The 21361-nt window shown below is 37.8% G+C and overlaps 1 protein-coding gene across 5 annotated transcripts in view; it reads left to right on the top strand.

Moving 5' to 3' along the window:
- The window catches only part of LOC132110937 (KH domain-containing RNA-binding protein QKI), a 101373-nt gene that overhangs the window by 68339 nt on the left and 11673 nt on the right, over positions 1-21361 (top strand). For all 5 annotated transcript variants that reach the window (XM_059518054.1, XM_059518051.1, XM_059518050.1 and 2 more), the window contains exon 5: positions 21166-21253. In XM_059518054.1, the coding sequence (XP_059374037.1) occupies positions 21166-21253 (88 nt within the window). The remainder of the gene's footprint in view (positions 1-21165; positions 21254-21361) is intronic.

Consider the following 21361-nt stretch of genomic DNA (forward strand, 5'->3'; position numbering starts at 1 on the left):
TAGAGTTGGAGAGAAACTCTGCAGGACTGTGGCTCTCCAAGACCAAAGTTGGCCACCCCTAACATACAATAACTACTGGATCACACCCTGGATCAGGGGTCTTCAACCCTGCTCCTGGAGACCTACCTTCCAGCAGACTTCAGTTCCAAACCTGCTCCAACACATCTGCTTGTGTATTTGATTAGGTTTGGAGCTGAATGCTGGGTCATGTCCTGATCCCATTCCACTTTTTGCTAAATCAACTGTTGTATCTCTCTTAACTCCAGACAAAAGCTCATAATATATAAATGCAAAACTTTAGCTAGCACTAGGGATGTGCGCGACTAGTCGACTAAACAGAACTGCAGCTGCTAGTCAACATTGGAAATACTAGTTAACTTTTTGAAATATAGTCAATTTGATGTTATGTTTTAAAAGGAATACATTATTTTGAAAAGTGGATATCTGGAGTGGAAAACAAAGTAATTTAATTTACCTCAGACCTTGCATCCATGCATTTTCTTCATGTCACTCACTGCAAGGCTCTTGTTTACTTTTTAATGTTATCTCCGTATAATATAAAACTAGCGGAGTAGCCAGTTACAAAATTAGTCATATACTGCACATCCCTAGTTTGCACCAAAGTGGTTTCCTGTATAGGAGTTTTTTTATATTATGCCATTTTTGTTTTTGGGTGTTTTGGTTAGCCACAGTGTTTATAAAATGTTACTACCGATGAGTGCGAGTTGAATACTTTCATGTCAGGTTAGAGGCAGACCAGTATATCATGTGGCCATCGGAGGAAAGATGATATGTTATTGCTTCGGTTGTCTGTCATGGCAACTGCCAGCACCTTCAGTAAGCTCAGTGAGACCAGTCACACCTCCCCAATCAGTGGACCTCAGAGAGTCTAAGAGTGGACACAGTCTACAGCTACTACTGCAACAACAGCATATCATTTAACCTGATCATTCATCTAAGAGCAATTCCCTTGTAGCTAACTCCCAGACAGCCCACAGAGAGGCCGCCCCTTGTTTATCAATCCCAGCCCCGCTGCTGCTGTGTATGATGTCCGTCAGTGCCCTCCCACATCCCAAGGTAAAATCCATTAACACCTCTGTGTTTGCCTACAGGGACCTTTCTCTGTCAAATAGATGGAGGGAGGGATTTTTTTTCTTTTCTGTTTGCACTAAGATAACAGCCACTAGTGTTCTGCTCCAACTTCTGTAAAGATCTTTATCATTCCTGCTGAAATTTGCATACTAATGAATCGCAACTTGCGGCATTTGAGCTGTACGGTCGGTCTGCTTCTCTAGCAGCGCACCATTGGTGTTTGTGGAAAATGTCCTTTTTCAACAGAATACTGTATATATCAGTCCATTCCCATGGTGAACTGAGTTGCATAATAATGCAGGTATCAGGGGGTCACCTGCTGGATTGCCTTCTGGGGAAAGCTGTTGCTAGCTTTATAGCAGCACACCAGGAGTCGTCAACTTGGCGTCTCAGAGTCATCTATTTGAAATCATCATCATTATCTACATCACCACTGTTGCTCTCATCATCATAATCAGCAGCACTGGCAGTAGTGAGTGGCAGCAGTTGGTGTGGTGCACGCAGGAAGCAGGATACTGCTAACAAAGTCAAAAGCAATTATCGTCAATGGCTTTGTGACAAATATATAAAAGCCTTAGCTTCACAATTGCATCTGATTGTGCTGACTAAGGCAAGGTCTCACCAAACTCCCCTGAGCTCCTCTGTCTCTCAAATGCAGGAAGGAAAGCTCGTTTACATATTACTAGTGGCAACATGCTGATCTTTTCAATGAAATTGACTGGCGACTAGGGGGTGCTGAGTTGAAAAAAAAACCCAAATGTATTATAATCCATATGATTTGAATAACGTGTGGAAGAGAAGATTATCAGAGGAAATGTCCTTTTTTCCCATAAAGACTTCAGAGGACTTAGAAGATGCATGGATGCCGTGTTTTGTTTTGTTTTGTTTTGTTTTGTTTTGTTTTGTTTTGTTTTGTTTTGTTTTGTTTTGTTTTGTTTTGTTTTGTTTTGTTTTGTGAAGCTTGACAGCCCTTGTTCACCGTTCACTTGCATTGTATTGAAAAGGGCACAGTCAACATTCTGCTAAACTTCCACTGTTATGTGCTTTTTGCAGAATGATGCATCAGAGCTGTGAAATAGTGGACTGTGCATATGTTCTGGTCATCTCAAAGCTGTCAGCTCTTTGGGACCCTGATTTCAGTCTGAATTGGTTCAAATCCCTATCCTATTCCCCCATTTCACTTCTACTTTTCTGTCTCTGAAAAGGCAAAATAAATAAACAATATAAATTAAAGTATTACCTTTTTAATTTTAGATTTTTATTATTTCATGTTTTCTTAAACCATTGAAGTTCTGTCTTATCCTAATGCTCTGAAATGTGAAAGGATAACTTGAACGTTGTTTGAAGTGATAGATTAACATTTTGCATGTTGTGGTAGCCCAGGAGGATATGATTTCATAGCCAAAACATTGAGCATTTGCTCCCAAGGTCATGGGGAGTAACACTGAGATAACCATTGATTATGATTGTGTCTTTGAACAGAGGACTTAACATCAACTTGCTTGACTTGGACCGGTCTGTCTATTTGATCAGTTACGAATGGCCAGGGCATAGTTACTTTTATATCCAGGAAGGAAGTCCTATGTATCTGCATGAGAGGGGGACAACCTAAATGGTAGCATATGCAAATTGCATGTTCCTAAAAACATGTTGTACTCAAACTAAAGCTCTTAACCTCCTACATGACAAAGATGATGCATATTCCTGGAAAAGCAGGCGTGTCATGTCACTTCACTGTGAGTATTTTCAGCTATGCTAAGCTGAACTATGACACAACTTCAGCACCAAATTACATGCACACCCCGGAGAAAGTTAATTTCAGAAAGCATTTTAAGGCCTTTATTTAGAACATAAGCCAGTAGGCAGCATCTAAACCTGTGGTGCTGCTATCTGTTAGCGTTCTCTAACTCTGTTTCCTCCACCCTTTGTTAGCAGTAGCTAGGCATAAATGGTCATTGCTGAAGGGACTACTTTAATTAAAGTCCTGTCTGTCAGTCGCCCCTCCGTGGCTCTCAGCCTGAAGTCATGACAGATAGAGGCAGCTCTAATTGTCAGGGCTGGAGATAAAGTGAAATTTGAAATTGGGTGTGGAGGCACTACAACCACACAATGCACATACACAGACACTCGCACAAACACACACACACACACACACCTCCCCTTTTTGTCCAGCTGTGCCAGTCGTGATGTTGATGAAGAGGGGATGTTAAGTAAACCGTAAGGGCAACACTTCTTTCTTGGGATGAAAAAGTCCAGCGTTTGTGATCTCTGAGCTCTTATTGGTTGGGGATTTTTGTGTGATTCATGGTGGCTATTAAGAGAAGAAAAATAGATTATTTCTAAAAACTCCGGCCAAAGTGGAGATTTCTGAAAACGCCGGTTATGTGTTGCCGTGTCAACTGGGAGAAACGGGGTTTTAGGTTCTCAAACGTCACATTATGCGCCAGAAAATGCTTAACGTCATGTGAGCGCCCTATGTTTAGAGTTTGTTTGGGTAACGTTACTGTTTGATCATGGATGCTGTTAAGGTGGTACTCATTTTTACGTTTGTGCAAACGCTTTTGGTCTGTTTGCATTTGCAAACACATCTGCTGTATTATAAACGAACCTCGCGCCATGTCTGTGTTGTTTTGAAGGAACAGGAAGTTGCTCGATTTTGAGGTTTCTGATTGGCTTGCATGGCTTTATCCTTCTCCCTACACTGCCGCCCATAGGTTTGGCATAGTTATGATGGCGCTCGACGGCGTATTTATGCGGGTTGATGTAAACGACAACTTTTTTGAAAACGATGTTGTGTGCACAATGTTATTTTTGAAACCGGAGGGGGGGGAATATTCGTTTCTCTAAATACCCGGCTATGTGTAAATGTGGCACAAATCTACAGGAAGGAGGCCCTCCAGGAGCAGGACTGGGCACCCCTGGTTAAGAGTAACAGATTTGAACAAATCCCTATCCCTAATTGCATAACCCAATGTAACCCAAACTACGAATATAAATTATAAATGATATTACTCTTCTTAGATACAATGGGTGGAAGAATCATGTAGACTTACACTTAAAGAAGAACCCTAACTCTATCTGGGGAACAGAATATCACAGTGGCTTCAAGGCAGGCTTGGCCAGTAAGCAACCACCTAGAAACCAACCAGAACACCTTAGCAACTATCTAGAACTCTGGAAAGCAGCAACAACACCCTTGCATTATTTTTTCTTGTTATCTGAAAATGTAAAAATCTATTGGATTTTTTTTTTTAATCTTTTTCCTTGATTTCTTTTTACCTCACACATATCCACATGCCGATGTTTTGAGATTCTCAAACTCTTCTTGCCTAATTCACCCACTGGCACACGTGCTCACAATGGGATTCTGAGCCCCGCAAATTGCGAGAGCGACTGCTGGGAGAAGAGTTGAAGAGTCGAAATCTAGGCGGGGTATGCACAAGATGTGTTTGGGGATTCCTATGACATGCTCAGCGAGTGTTAGTCACACATAACTGAATCTCTGCCTGCAAGATTGCACATGGACACCCTTACATCTTTGTAAGAATGCTTGAGTGGTTTAGAAGTCAAGGTGCATTATGTGTGAGCAAAGGCAAAGTTGCTGTTTGTAACACCTTTTTTTTTTAGAAAGGCAGGGGAATGAAGGGCCCAGTGGTTTGTGGGAGGTTCCATCTGTTCCCTTCATGGCACAATAGGCTCCCTCTTGCATGACATGTTTTTCTGCCTCTCGCTGTTTCTCAGAGTGCTCAGCACTGGCAAAAGACAGAGATACTGAATAGAGCCCATGTCTATCATTGCAGAAATTTGTGAGTGTGATGTCGGTAAATTTCTAAATAAGACATGTTGTGTTCATTTGTGTGCACGCACATTCTGATCTCAAGAAATTACTGCCCATTTTTGCATATTTTTGTCCCTTTCTCCAGGTGCACATGCTGACTCCTTTTGTCCAAAGGCCTCCTTTCTGTCAGTAATGTGATTGTATATGTCGACGGGTGTAACTCTGTGTGTGGCTACGGTGTATGTGTGAACGGCGGGGCTGCTCTTTGGTCACATGATTGAGTAGTCATCCATGTCTTTGAGCCTGAGAGACCATCAAAAGGCTCTTTGTTTACAACTGGAGTGTGGAAATCCTGAGGAGGCTCTTTGGCCCTAAAGGGTTGGATAATGCTCCCAGTGGGGCCCATTCCCCTTCCCCTCCTCTGAGAAAATCCAGCATCTTTTCTCTCCCTCTCATTCGGTTCTGTTATCTCTGTGTGTCCCTCCCTCAGTCTCTCATGATGTTATTGAGTAACAATTGGTTGTGGAGCTAGTGGTGGTACAGTTCAGTTGCATAGGGAATAAAGGCTAGTTGGGGTTCACAGGGCAGAGAGTGCATTACCGTGGCAACTGTTTGAGAGTCCCTGTCCTCAAAGGAGAGCACCAGGTCATGTGACTGTAATCCTCCCACCGCCCCCTGCTTTCAGATTTTCAGCTACTTTAAAGAACAAGCTCACTCATTCATAGGACCAGATGCAATCTGCAGACTTTTTCACATCTCTTGCATTGATTTTGGAGGAAGTATGTGGAACTCTACTGAATGGATTTAAATAGGTTTAATTGTGGTTTAGCCAATGCCATGAGTCTCAACAGGGATTCTGTTCTTGAAGTGTATGAACCTTTTTGGTGAGACTAGTGGACCTGAAATGACACATTTTACCTTTACTAAAAGAAAAGAGAGGGACAGATATTTGTACCATTTTATGAATGACAGATGTCTCTGTAAATTCTGCAGCAATTTTTTTCTTCAGCTTTCTGAGGTCCCACATTCTGTCTGGGCTTACTTATTTATGCTCAAGTCACCTTGTTCTACTCTTTGCTATCTCTCTCTATCACAGAGTAATCCCTGAGTAAATAGAGGGGTGGTGTAAAAATGCAGACTCCTCGGCCTTTCAGAAATCTGTCCAGCTCCACTACTTCGTCGAGCTCCAATAGAACAGCTGCCTCCCCCAGGCACCACAGAAAGAAATGTCACGAACTAAATAAAGGCTCCCGTCCGAGCATGTACCTTCTGTCAGTAAACGCCACTTTCCCCAATGCTGCACTTAGTTTTTAATGCACTGCTTGTCTTTGACAACATTGGGTGGCCTTTTCTTCCAAGAAAACACCATGATCATTTGCGTGTTGTCATCTCTGGAACCTTTTCTTTTTAGTCTCTGACTTCCCTGCACTGCTGCAAGGGTAAAAAATTAATATGATATACTGTGGTTGCTAATTGTGAAAGTGTATGTGAAAGACTGGCCTTTATAATTCTTTGAGTTCATTCTTGGAATTACCTTCAGGCCAGTGCCAAAAGAGAGTAAAGGCAATATGATTCAAATGAAGACAAACTGAAGACTTTGAATATGTTGTGTAACATGTTTGGAATATATTAAGGCTAGCGAGAGGTCTACATACCATTATTATGAAAAGAACCCTTCCTTTTTGTATTATTACTTAATCCTGTTCCTGTAGATTTGCCTACCTGCAGAGTTCAGATTGAACCCTGATTAAACACATGCACCTGTCAATTTTACAATTTTAATTTGAATACAATTCAGCTGAGTTTGATCAGGGAGGTAGATCTCTAAGAACAGGATTGGGCAACCCTGTTTTAATATAGTTTAAGTTGTCACTTCTCTAGAGTTTCGCAAGAGATTTCAACAATGTCTCAAGACACTCAAGTACTGTAATTCTCATCAGATTCACTTATAGCCCAAATGATCTGTTAGGCTAGCCACATTCATTTTATATCTCTACACTGTGTCAACAAATGCCTCATTTGTGTCTTTTTTCATTTCTCCTAAGGAATGAGACTGGGGCATAAGCTGGAGACTTTTAACAATTGCTCTCAATCTCTTTGCTTTCCAGGAGAATATTAAAGGCATCTCATTTGTGATTTTTCTTTCCCATGGATTGTCACTCCATGTCCTTCTCAAGTGGTTGAGGCTGGTTCATTACTCCGGTAGCATACCAGATCATTAGCTGGTGGTTCTGTTTGGGCTGAACAATGCTCTTCATTCAGACAAGAAGATAGTCCCTCTCATGCCGATGTTTAGAATTCGCATGCAGCCTGAAGATGTATAATACAGGAAGGCATGCATTTTTAAAGGGCAAAATTACTCAAATCTGTTTCTCAGACAGTCTGGGACAGACGCGGATGCTCTGTGGGAGCTGGAGGATGAGAAAAGTCTGTGTGATGTTGAGGAGCGATTTCATTCGCTCTCTCTCTTTCTCACACTTTTTTTTAATTCCCCCATCATGTTTTTGACTTTGTGACCAGCCTTTTTGTTGCAGTCCTCATTCTTTGCATGTTGTGAGAGATCAAAGCTTCCTTTTATATGAACAGAGATAAGAGGACTGTATTGTTATGGAGAGACGGATAGTTGCAGGGAGAATAGTTGCAAGAATGTGTGTTTTGGAGAAGAAAAAAAGTGTGTGTACTTCTGCTAAACAATCAAAGTTTCACAATGATAAAGTGAATCTTGGTGAGCTCTCTCTCTCTTTTTCTTTCTTTCTTTCTTTCTTTCTTTCTCAGTCTCTGTGTGCCGTCTCCTCAGTTCAAAGCCAGTTTGATGTATAAGACTTCCTCCTCCTCCTAATTGCACCTCTTTAATTCCAATGAGGAGGATGCCTACGCTCTGACAGCTAATCACTGACACGGCCCGCTTTACTCTGCAGTTGGGACTACTTGTCTGGAAACTTCATGTCTGTTTTAACTGTGAGTGTGTGTGTGTGTGTGTGTGTGTGTGTGTGTGTGTGTGTGTGTGTGTGTGTGTGTGTGTGTGTGTGTGTGTGTGTGTGTTTAGTGATACATGCATGCGCGTGCACTTGCATTGTTTGCACTAGAATCTCAGAGTCTTTGGTATAGTTAACATAAGCACACTTATGTTATAGTTTGAGTCGTCAATTAATTGAGTGGGACTAGTGCCATCTAGTGGTCGCTGTTTTTCTGTGGCTCAGCTGCGCATGGATCGCGAGCTGTGTGTGTGTGGATTGGGCAAGGCTAAAAGGGCAGAACGAAAGTCTCAAAATTCAAATGAATCAAATAGAATCGACTTAAAATAGATGTGAATAAATGCATGTGTGTCACCTGATCCACAAATGCACTTATGATGATAATTTAATACAAACCATAAAATCTATTCACAAATATGTCTCTATTTGAACACAATGCTGCACATTAATGTAATTCTTAACTCTGCAGGCACCAGGTGAAAAGCATTTGTTTCAGTGTCGTGACGCACATTTGCGATCCGAACAAGATCGACTCGTACTAGACGTCAATTAATGCACATGTGTCACCTGATCCATTTCTGCATGGATTCCTTTTTGCATGAATAATTTATGATATATTGCAGAACAGAACATTTTTATTCGCAAAACATGTCTGTATTTGTAAAAATCACTGCACAATAATTGACTCAATTGAAAGCCATTTGTTTGTGGTTAGTAAGATACATGTATTAAATTTATGCAGTACATGGATAATTGTGCATGCATCTATTAATTATTTTTGAGTCTAATTTAATCCCATACTCTTGCTGTGCTAAACTGGCAGATGCAACAGCTGGCAGGACACTGTAACATTTCAGGCATCTGTTCTAATGTACTCAGGTAATATCAGGCTTGCTATTAAGGCTACTTAAATGGTTTGTTTTCTCTGACAAGTGTCAATAAAAAGATTTCAATATGATCTGAAATATTTCTCTTCAGATTTTTCCAAGACCAAATTATCTCAGCTATATAATATGAAATCTACATTGACCTTATTTATTTCCTTAATGAAAATGCCTGGGCCAAATCATTGGAACATGTACTTTTGTCTTTTATCTTTTCTCAAATCAACTCAAAACAAATCGCTCTTATTTTCATCCCCTCCCCTCCAACCATCTGTCCCTGCTGTGGTATTATGCATCCACTTTTGACAATCCAAATTATTTCTTATAAATCGAATTTAATGTCCTGTTTTTCCCTGGAAATACAACAGATTACGTACAATTTTGTAGCAAATAGCATTTCATATTGACTTTAAAGGGATATTCAGCAAAAAAAATAAAATTCTGTAATCATTTACTCGCCCTTAATTTGTTCCAAACCTTCGTGTGTTTCTTTTGTTTTTGTTGAACACAAAAGAAGATATTTTGAAGAATGTTGGTAACCAAACAGTTGACGGTAGTCATTGACTTCCATAGTTTGGAAAAAAATAAGTCGATGGCTACCATCAACTGTTTGATTGGCCAGAAAGGGCAATATTCTGCACCTTTGTAGCATTTTTTTTTTCCTGAAGTCTACTTTTGTTCATCAGGGTTGTTTAATTTAGTTTTACTTGCCAGGTTCAACCCTCTTGTTGACCCTCAGAACGAAATTGACCATTTTTGCTACTGTAAAGTCATTGTGCCACTAGTTGCTAGTAGGCATTTATAAGCTGTTGGACATTTAAAGGGTTAGTTCACCGAAAAATGAAAATAATGTCTTTAATAATAATCATTAAAGAGTCAATGTTTTGTTCATTATCTGGCTCGGCTCGGTGTTCATCTTCAGTTCTCTCTTCACAGCAGATCAGTCAGTGTACTGTTTGAGTAAATGAATTACTCCGGGATATTGGTTTATTTTAACTCAGAGGGAGTGTCAGCCACATTAAAAAAGTTAACAGCTTAAGTCATTTGTGGATTAATGCGTATTGGAGACACGAACCGTTTCAAACGATTCAGGTCGATTTGGTGAACTGGTTCAAAAAGATCCGGTTACATCGAATGATTCATTCGCGAACCGGATATGACAAACTGCTTTGTTTTGAACTCTCTCACAACAGACACGGAAGAGAAGACAATGCTGAATAAAGTCGTAGTTTTTGCTATTTTTGGACCAGAATGTATTTTCGATGCTTCAAAAAATTCTAACTGACCCTCTGATGTCACATGGACTACTTTGATGATGTTTTTCTAACCTTAATGGAATTAGGAAGCAGTTCTTCAAAAAGTACAGTATGTTTGCATAGTCACTGAACTCTTTTTATTTTATTTAGTTTTAAAGGAAAACCCTGTTCTCCTACAGTAGATAGTCTCCTTTTAATGTAACTTTGTCCTTCACAGTCCAGTAAATGTCAGAAATGCTTAGCTTGATTAAATGTGTTTGTTTGTCCAAGCAAGACAGATTGATTAAAATGACAAATTATGAATATGAGTTTTAAATACTAGGGTTATTATTACACTTGATTGAGAAGTGTATTACGTTACCTGTCATCTCGTACATATTTTATCTTTCAAATCATGCACACAGGACTGAAGTGAATTAACATACTGGTTTGTCTTTTTACTATCGAGCCATACTGCACATCTGTGCGTGACCTCTGTTGTTTAATACTCCTAATACATCTTGTCTGCTTAGTGTGTTACTGTTGTTTATGGGCCACAGAACAGATGAAGATTTTATTCGGCAGAGCCTGCATTTGTATGCGCACAGACGCGGGCACATACACACCAGTTTTGGCACCAGGGACACTTGCACTACTTCCTTCTCTCAAAGCCAATTAACATGAAACCTCATGTGCAGGAAACTGTCTAAGACTGTAAGCTTTGTGTTCTCCCACAGGTTTGAGGCTGAATTAAAGCCTCTCCAAACGCACAATGTACATACACAAGTCTATCTCTCTCAATCTCTCTCTCTCTCAGGCCATTGTGACCCTGAGTGTTTTCCCTTACATCCAGGAAAGGTTACTTCCCTGCCTCTTACTGAAATAAACTGTCTTCTAATTTTAACCTGTGGGTGTTCAGACAAAGAATAGAACTCATGATCTATGCACACATTTATGTGCCTAAATTTACCCTGCAAATGTCAATTAAGCACAACTGATGTATTCAAAGTCTAAAAGACTACCATAGTATTGCCATTGTTTTTTGTTGTTGTTTGTTTGTTTTTTGGATATGATAGAATAGGATACTATGATAGAACCGTATCTTTTAATCTGAGAAAAAGATCTTTGGGGGCACCATCTAATGGTAATACCTTGGCTATACTTTAATGTATAGCATATTGAGATTCATGTACCATGACATTTACACAGTTCTTACGGAAATACCATGGTAAATGTCAGAAAAAAAAGTATATATCATAATGGCAGTATGTAATAACACAGTATCTTTTTTTAGTTATGTACCATGGTGATTCTGGAGGTATATATAAATAAAGTAACCATTCAGTACCATAGTTCCTCCATAATACTTTTTTCGGCTGTCGGCTCAACGTAAATATTGGATTAAGCTATAATTATTCTCATAAAGCAATTTTAATCTTCGTAATGACTTAAGAGTTTGTGTGTGTATGTGTGTAAGCATGTGAAAGAAAGCAGGAAATATGTGTTATTTCTCAATAAGCACAGCTCTGGTTGTGTTCATGTCTCTCTGGGGAGGATTCATCATATGTGCAGCTGTGAAACAATCTTTTTTACTATTTGCTTGACGTCAGAACGCCAGGCAGTATTATTGCACTAAAAGTCAGACTATCCTGACCAGCCCATCACCGCAAAATTGATTCAGCCAATAGCATGAGATTGGGGCGGGGCTATCTGTTTAATCGACCAGTGGAAGGCAGGGGGAGTGTTCACCAAATCTGTCAGCTTATTTAGTGTGAACGTGCCCTAACCCAAACTTCAAGATCAGAGAAAAACTTATTTCAGAAACTCTTGTTTTCTTGTGCTGTTGGTTTGTTGATTTGCAGGTAAACTCTTAAAAAATGGCTGATTTTTCATAGTTATCAAGTACATGTAAACACTTTTTTTGTTTTTAAGTTTATCTCTGGAATGAGACTCTGAGGAAGAGAGCCTGTAGTTGTAGAGCTATGGGACGGGGGCAGTGTTGTGCCTGAACGCTAGTTCATGAACTCGTTCATATTTTGGGCGAACGTGAACTGAACGTGCTGTATTAATGCCTGATGAACGTTACTGTGAACTCGTTCATTCTGGTGTCTGTGAACGGCACGCTCTCTCAGGTTAACTTCGTTCAATAGGGCACCAGATTACTATAGAGCCTTCCAGGCGAAAACCCGGCTAAAACACACCGTAAACGGGTCTTAATATATAGCGGAAAAACACCCAATCTGGCAACACCAGCCACCAGTGTCGCACCGCCGTCCGCCGCATGCGTGACACGTCATCAAAAGAAAAAAACACAGCAAATGACAGCAGCATGTAGCAAGAAGGCGTATGATCATTTAAAAGAATTTTATGATGTTTATGACAAGGTCGGTGAGAATGGGAGACAAAGCATTAAAGCAACAATGGGGAAATGCTGTCCCCTCAATGCTAATGTAAACCCTGGTTGGATAAGGATTCAAAATTGGATATGAAGATGAAATCTGACGCATAGCTTCATTGTTGTCTGTGATTCTATATGGGCTGTGGCAATAATTTTGAAAAATAATAGCTCGCAGCAACGTAAGGAAAAAAAAGAACTATGAACTAGTTCATTTTTGGAACTGTGAACTTTAGTTCAAAATTTTGTAGTTTGAACTATGAACTGAACTACCTACACATGTGGAGGAAGAGGGTGAATAAAGAAAGTGAGATAAAAACCATAGTCCAAAGCCATAGATGAATATCTTGACATGTTAAGGTGTCAAATGAATGAATACAAAAACTCTTTTTAGGAGGTAGGAAGCAATATAAATCATAGGAAGCATTGCACACATACTTCATGAGGTCAGTCAAGGAATGCATTTTTTTATATATATATAAATTAATATTTTTATTCAAGAATGCATTAAATTGATCAAAAGTGACAGTAGATACATTAATTGTTTTATAAAAAATAAATTGAAAAAAAAAAAAATATATATATATATATATATATATATATATATATATATATATATATATATATATATATATATATGTGCGTGTGTGTGTATCGTGGTTTCCACAAGATTTTAAGCATATTCAACACTGATAACAATATGAAATGTTTATTAAGCACCAAATCAGTATATTGGAATGATTACTAGTAGTAGTATTAATAGTGTCTTCTTTCCTTTGATGCTGGCTGGTGGAGGGTATTATTATCAAAAACGGCAAAAAAAGGGAAGAAAAGAAAAGAGGAAAAAATATTATGTCTTTATAAAAGAAATGTTTATTTGTTAATAAATTGAATTGAATGGAAAGACAATAAAGTATTAAATTATTGAAAACTGGAGTAATGATGCTGAAAATTCAGTTTGGCGTCACAGAAATAAATACATTTTTAAAATATATTAAAAAAGAAAATGTTATTTTAGCATATAATATTTACAATACTACTGTAATAATAAATTACTGTATTTTTGATCAAATAAATACAGCGTTGGTGAGCATAAGAAAATAGTTTTTATTGACAAAATTATTTTAAAATCACATCAACCTTAAACGTTTGAACAATATAAAATTGGTTTACTATTTTATTGAATATTTGTGAGTGCACTGTTATTTATATGCTTATTAGAGTATCACATTGTTAACTTGGCAACAAACTAATGTCAGATTCTATTGGAATCAATTGCTGGTTGAGTCTCCAGTGTGTGTCACTGGATCTGTCCGGTTTGTGAGAGCGCTCCAAATCAGTCACTTGTGAGGATCCATTTCAGTTAGGATGCTGCCTAAAGGGAAACAGTTAATATAGTGATACAGTTGAGTAGCAACTAAGAGCACAGACACTCAATGACCTCCAGTGGTGTAACCGCTGTCAATGTGACCAGAGGCAGCTAACTATGTAGTCTGTAGAAAGCAGGGCAGCTCACTAGGTTTGGAACGGAGCTGGGGAGAGCGAGGGGAGGAGATGAAGGGGCAGACCTGACAGGCCGTGATGAAAAGTTGTAGGCTGGCAGGCATTGTGTTCTAAAGGTCATCGTGATCCCAGTCTGAATAGCTCTGGAGTGACTTCTCTTTATGCAAGCTGACTTTAAAAGCATATTACACTGCCTGACCTGAGCACACACACACAAAATGTTTATATAAATAAATAAAAAGATAATTGTGAAATTATCTCACAATTATAACCTTTTTTCTTGCAATTGCAAGTTTATATCTTATCGTTATGACTTTTCTACTTAGAATTGTGTTTAGAATTAAATTTATATCCCAGAATTCTAAGTTAATAGTAATAAAAAATTGTAAAAAAAAAAAAAAAAAAAAAACAGATTTGTTAGAAAAAAACAAGTACTTTGTGATATAAAGCCAAATTTAAAAATAAAAAAAATCTTAATTATAGATATAAACTTAGATTTGTGAGAAAGAAAAAAAGTCACAATTACCTTTTTAACTTTTTTTATACTGGCTTTCATAACAAGCTATAATAATGTTTCAAAATTACTCTTTTTTCTGCATTTTTCTGTTTCATCAAATTAAAGGTTCTTTTAAAAACATTTAAAAATCTTTCTTACCCCTAACTTTTGAATAGTAATGTAGGTGTAAAAGAATTTGATCAGATCACTCAAACCACATTTGTAAGTAGTCAAGCTCATATGACATCCCACTGCATAAAACCTCTGTGCCACAGCAAAGGTTTAAAGTTTACCAGCTACATACGGGAGACAGCCGCTTCTGGAAAAATGAATGGGAGAAATCACAGCGCTCAGTAGAACAATCTAAACCCAGTGGCCAAATGGTGAGAATTTGATTTAGCAGTTTGCCCTCCCAGGGCCGTCTTTATATCACACTGAAATCAGGACCATTGGCGTTTGCTTGGAGCGTCTGCACACAGATCCCGGCGCATTAACACGGCGGCTCTGGTGCAGAGAGAGGCCCTTTGTTCTGTCAGTGTGCAGAGAGTTTGCACAATGTGAGCAGGAAGGGCCCACGGCAACACTGTCACAGAAGTAGAGCGAGAGATGAAGGCAGAGACATGTGGGGAGGAAGAGGCCAGGAAGATGCAAAGTCTCAGAAAGACAGAAAGACTGTCAGATGTGCTGTGATACATTACCAGCAAGTGTGAAAAAACCGGGTGATGTCATCAATAATGAAGCCTGCAAAGCTGGAAAACATTTGTAGGTCAAAAACGGATGGGCAGCCAAAGCATGACAGATTCAGAAATTCACAATAAGTGCAGCTCACTGTATATCTGTTACTGAACAGGGCTAGGTTGTGTAAGTAATGATACGGACTGGTTTTTCAATTACTGTTTGGGAAAGTTAGCATCCCTAAAGATCGCAGTCTGAACCTTTGATGACATCACAGCACCTCTCACTGGCACATACCTGACACTGCAAGTTTGGAACGAATGGAATTCTGGAGTGTTCTATTGCATATTGTACAGTATAATACACTGTGTACTGCCTATTTTTGTTTATTTAGAAGTATTTGAAACCAGATCAAATAAAATATCAATGACAAAAATGTTTAAACTGTAATTATGCTATACGACCTGTGGTTAATTCGGCAAGCACCTTGTAAAGATGTGTAAAAATTTCCTAAATGTTGTCATGCCATTCAAATGAGTCATCAAAAAGATGTTAATAATCACTGATGCTGGATAATGTGGTTCATTCATTCATTCAGTGTGCTCTGGTTTTATCACTGCATATTTTGGCCACTACCATTCAAAAGTGTTATTTTTTTAATACTTCTATTCAGTAAGGATGTATCATTTATAAAGATACAAAATATTTCTGTTTCAGATAGTAGATATTCTTTTGAACTTTCAAAGACACCTGAAATAATGATCATGATTTCTACAAAAAAAATATTTAGCAACACAACTGTTTTCAACATTGATAATAATCATAAATGTTAGTGTCTTGCACAGTAAGACATCATATATCAGGTTTCTGAAGCATCATGTGTCACTCAAGACTGGAGTAATGATCATGAAAATTCAGTTTTGCATCACAGAAATGCATAACATTTTTAAATGTATACAAATAAGACACAGTTCTGTTAAATTGTAGTCATAGTTCACTATATTTCTGTTTTTATGGTATTTTGCTTAAATAAATGCAGCCTTGGTGAACATAAGAGACTTTTTTCAGAAACATGGAAAAATCTTACCAACCTCACAAATTTGAACAGGTGTTCATACAAGAAATTCCCATTCTGTGCACAGTATGCTCATTGAACACTGATGAAATAGTACAAATAGTATGATAGTATGCTAACCTAACTATGTTCAAAAAAGCAGGCCTACAGTACTATATTTCTGCAGAGTGCATTATGTATACCATAAACAGTACTCAGATTTTCTGTATGCATAAACTGTTGCAATACTGTATTTGCCAAATGATGCTGAATGAAATACTGAATCCCACAATGCAACTTGGTTGACTCAGCCTTCCATTTCCAATGTAATGAAAGGACCAAAAGTAAAATCAGACACTTTTTAAAGGATAGTTCAACCAAAAAGGACGATTATGTCATAATTTACTCATTGTCAAGTTGACCTAAACCTGTATGATTTTCATTCTTCTGCTGAACACAAAAAAATATATATTTTGAAGAATGTATGTAACCAAAGAGTTTCTAGTCCCCTTTAACTTCCATAGTATTTAGAATCTGGCTTTACCATTTTCTTCAGCATTCTTTCTATGTTAAAACCAACTGTTTTAACACAGAATTGACTTAAACCTTATTAAATTATTCTACTGTCCTGCAGAATACTCTCTTTTATCCACGAGACCAAGCTCGCTTCACCCTCCTATAGCCTCCTGCGGTCCCATCATCTGTCATCGCTAATAAAGCATGTCTGCTCACCAGGATGAAATACTGTAGATCAAAACAACACAGTAGAAATAACATATATATTTCACAACTTTAGAACTTCATAACATAACTCTAGAAGTTCTTTTATGTACTGCAGGCCATCTCCGAAAGAGTTTTTCCCCTCAAAAAGTTTCTCACCTCTCATTCTCAGGTTCTCATAAGTGAATGTGCAGTGCAGCGCTTTCAGAGGCCTGCTTCTCAAGGACAGAGCACATTAGGCTGATTAAATAAAGACAGAGAGTGATTTATAACAGCTCTGTCCCACTCTGTTCATCAGCAGGCTCTTGACTTAATAAAGCATTGATATTTAGATACACAGGGAACAGACAGCGTCTCAGTGCTGACGGAGGGGCCTTTTCTTAACCAGGTACAGTTGGTCAATTGTAGTCAAGTTACCTTTTTGAAAAATCAGTTAGCTAAACAGATGACATCAAATAATATGCAGGGAATTCTGGAAATGAAGTGATGAGTGGAAATAACTGTAAAAGCTACATTATTTTGAAAACAGCTGAGCTACTTTCACACTACTAGACAATGTACAATAGTTAATTTTCACTATTTGTAAATAGTGCATTGTTTGTTGATTCATTTGCTAATTATGCAAGCTCGATTTCACACATTTATGCTTCAAAAAGTGTCCGAATGCAATTCATAATGCAACACATATGTGCATTCTTAGTGCTTATATCAGGCGTTAGTGTAGGTCGTCTCTTTCAGTTGTCTTTTGTCATGGGTGGAGCAGTAGTTTGAAGAAGATCTCGCTGAGCACAGTTATTTAAATGGTTGACATGTTTATAGCTTGCTACCAGAATAATAACTGTTTTAATGGCACAGACATTTGAAGGAACCTCTATCACCCCCTTGAGTACTGAAGTTTATTATCGCCAAGGTAGAGAAAGAAAGCACATTAAGTTTGTACTACAGACCCTGTGCTAAAAATGCACAGGCCAAGCATTTATCTTGCCATACTTTTATAGAGTATATTTCTGGCCTTAGTCCCCAGTGCTGAGATTGATTTAAACTTTTGTGAGACTTTGTATGAGAGATTTTGTTAGATATGAACAGGGAAAACAAGCAATAAAGCTACAGAAAAAAAGCTACAGTGTGAATAATAGAATGAGCATGTTTTAGCATACTTTTAAAAACAAAAATACTTATTATGAAAATAATATACTTTAAAATAATTCAATTAAGGGTGAACAATGCCATTGCTTAATTACATATTAATTGCATTTAAATCATCATCATCATCATCAAGTTTATTTGTATAGCGCTTTTTACAATACAAATCGTTACAAAGCAACTTTACAGAAAATTATGTTTCTACAATATTTAGTAGTAGCTAGTAGTTTGTGCACGTTTGACAGGATTTTAGAAAAATAAAAATAATAATAATACAAGACGTAGTCAGCTAGATGATGAACTATGAATATTATTAATTAATAGTAATTATATGATGCAGTCACACATGTAGCAATAATTGTTAGTTCTGTTTGTTGATTCAAGGTTAGGATCATCTGGGGTCCTCTGAGGGTCAGCATCATCTCTTCTCAGGTGTTCTGGATCCAGACTGGAGCTTGTGTAAATCCTAGTTACCACGGGATGTAAATCCCGTGGCAAAACATAGAAACAAAATAGAGACATCATTAGCATAGCTGCTGATCCAACAAAGTAAAATTAGTTTAACCCAAGCTAAAGAATAAAAATGCAGATGCAACTACACTCACAATTTAAGAGATACATTATTCGAATGCTTGGCGAAAGAGATGCGTTTTTAATCTAGATTTAAACAGAGAACGTGTGTCTGAACCCCGAACATTATCAGGAAGGCTATTCCAGAGTTTGGGAGCCAAATGTGAGAAAGCTCTACCTCCTTTAGTGGACTTTGCTATCCTAGGAACTACCAAATTGGGGTAATATGATCATATTTTCTTGACCTGGTAAGGACTCTAGCTGCTGCATTTTGGACTACCTGTAGTTTGTTTATTGACGAAGCAGGACAACCACCTAGAAGTGCATTACAATAGTCCAGTCTAGAGGTCATGAATGCATGAACTAGCTTTTCTGCATCAGAAACAGATAACATGTTTCGTAGCTTGGCAATGTTTCTAAGATGGAAGAATGCAGTTTTTGTAACATTAGAAATATGATTTTCAAAAGACAAATTGCTGTCCAATATAACACCCAGATTTCTGACTGTAGAGGAAGTAACAGTACATCCGTCTAGTTGCAGATTGTCATCTACAAGATTCTGTGTGGTGTTTTTTGGTCCAATAATTAATATCTCTGTCTTATCCGAATTTAATTGGAGAAAATTATTTGTCATCCAATCTTTTACATTTTTAACACACTCCGTTAGCTTAGATAATTGGGAAGTTTCATCTGGTCTCGTTGAGATATATAGCTGAATATCATCAGCATAAAAGTGGAAGCTAATTCCGTATTTTCTAATAATATTACCAAGGGGCAACATGTATATTGAAAATAGAAGGGGACCTAGGACGGATCCTTGTGGCACTCCATATTTTACTGATGATAAATGAGATGACACCCCATTTAAGTAAACAAAATGGTAGCGATCGGACAGGTAGGATCTAAACCATCTTAGAGCCTGCCCTTGAATACCTGTATAGTTTTGTAATCGATCTATGAGTATGTCATGATCTATGGTGTCGAACGCAGCACTAAGATCAAGTAAGACTAGAAATGAGATGCAGCCTTGATCTGATGCAAGAACCAGGTCATTTGTAATTTTAACAAGTGCAGTTTCTGTGCTATGGTGGGGCCTAAAACCTGACTGAAATTCTTCATACAGATCATTTTTATGCAGGAAGGTGCTCAATTGAGCAGACACAACTTTTTCTAAAATTTTAGACATAAATGGAAGATTTGAAATAGGCCTATAATTTGCCAGTACACTAGGATCTAGTTTTGGTTTCTTAATAAGAGGCTTGATAACCGCCAGCTTGAATGGTTTTGGGACGTGACCTAAAGATAACAACGAGTTAATGATATTGAGAAGCGGTTCTTCGGCTACAGGTAACAACTCTTTCAGTAATTTAGTGGGTACAGGATCTAATAAACATGTTGTTGGTTTAGATACAGTGATAAGTTTATTTAGCTCTTCCTGACCTATATTTGTAAAGCACTGCAGTTTATCTTTGGGTGCGATGGATGAAACTGAAGTGTTAGACGCTGTAGAATCTACATTCGCTATTGTATTTCTAATGTTATCTATTTTATCAGTGAAGAAATTCATAAAGTCATTACTATTTAACGTTGGTGGAATATTTGAATCAGGTGGCGTCTGGTAATTTGTTAATTTAGCCACTGTGCTAAATAAAAACCTTGGATTGTTTTGGTTATTTTCAATGAGTTTGTGGATATGCTCTGCCCTAGCAGTTTTTAGAGCCTGTCTATAGCTGGACATACTGTTTTTCCATGCAATTTTAAAAACTTCCAAGTTAGTTTTTCTCCATTTGCGTTCAAGACTACGAGTTACTTTCTTGAGAGAGTGAGTATTACTGTTATACCATGGCACAGTACGTTTTTCTCTAACCTTTTTCAATTTGATGGGGGCAACAGCTTTAAATCTGAAATCTTTCATCAGATTTAAATGAAAATTGGTGATAGTTAACATTTATATTTAAGCAATTATTTGAAATTTAAAGTGCTTTTTTGACCCACTTACTGTAAGTAGGACTTAACCAAACTTTTGTATGTAATTTCATAATTCTATTGTGTTTGAAATATGGTTTAAGTGTACTGCTGAATGTACTGACAAGGAGTTATAGTAAACTAAGATACACTTTAATGTCATTTGTATTGAAAATGGTGAGACATATACAGTACTTCAAATATATTTGCAGCCCACATTGGTGATGATGAAGATGCAGTTTACAAGTTTTGTTAATATTTCATTAATAATATAGTATTTGCAAGTACAGTTTTTAAAAATGCTTTTAAGTTATATAGATGATTGTTTTTTTTTTGTTTTTTTTTGTCCATTATCAGAGCGGATTACTAAAAGTTATTTAAATTATCTACATGTTTATAGCTATCTACCTTCGCACATATGATTTAACGGCACATACAATTGAAGGAAACTATCACCCCCTTGAGTACTGAGGTTTATTACCACCACAGTAGAGAAGAAACACACATTAAATATGTACAACTGAACCCTGTGTTTGAAATGCACAGGCCAAACTTATGTGCAAGACAAGGTGTGAGAGGTTTCATTGAAGAAGAAATGCTAATAGCTGCAGTGTGAACAGTAGCACTATGTATTTTGTTTGTGTGCATCTGTTTTGATGTCCTCATGTGTTTCTGTATAGGCTGAAGGCGAGGACAGTCTGAAGAAGATGCAACTGATGGAACTGGCCATTCTTAACGGCACCTACAGAGACGCCAATATCAAATCACGTAAGCCGCCAGTGCCACCTCCTCTCAAGCAAACAGAGACCATATTGTTGGAAGCCTTTGTAACTGCAGCTCTCAGTAATCCTCTAACAAGTAACCCTGATAAATGTT

Source organism: Carassius carassius, chromosome 30 (assembly GCF_963082965.1).
Source record: "Carassius carassius chromosome 30, fCarCar2.1, whole genome shotgun sequence".
NCBI lineage: Eukaryota > Metazoa > Chordata > Actinopteri > Cypriniformes > Cyprinidae > Carassius > Carassius carassius.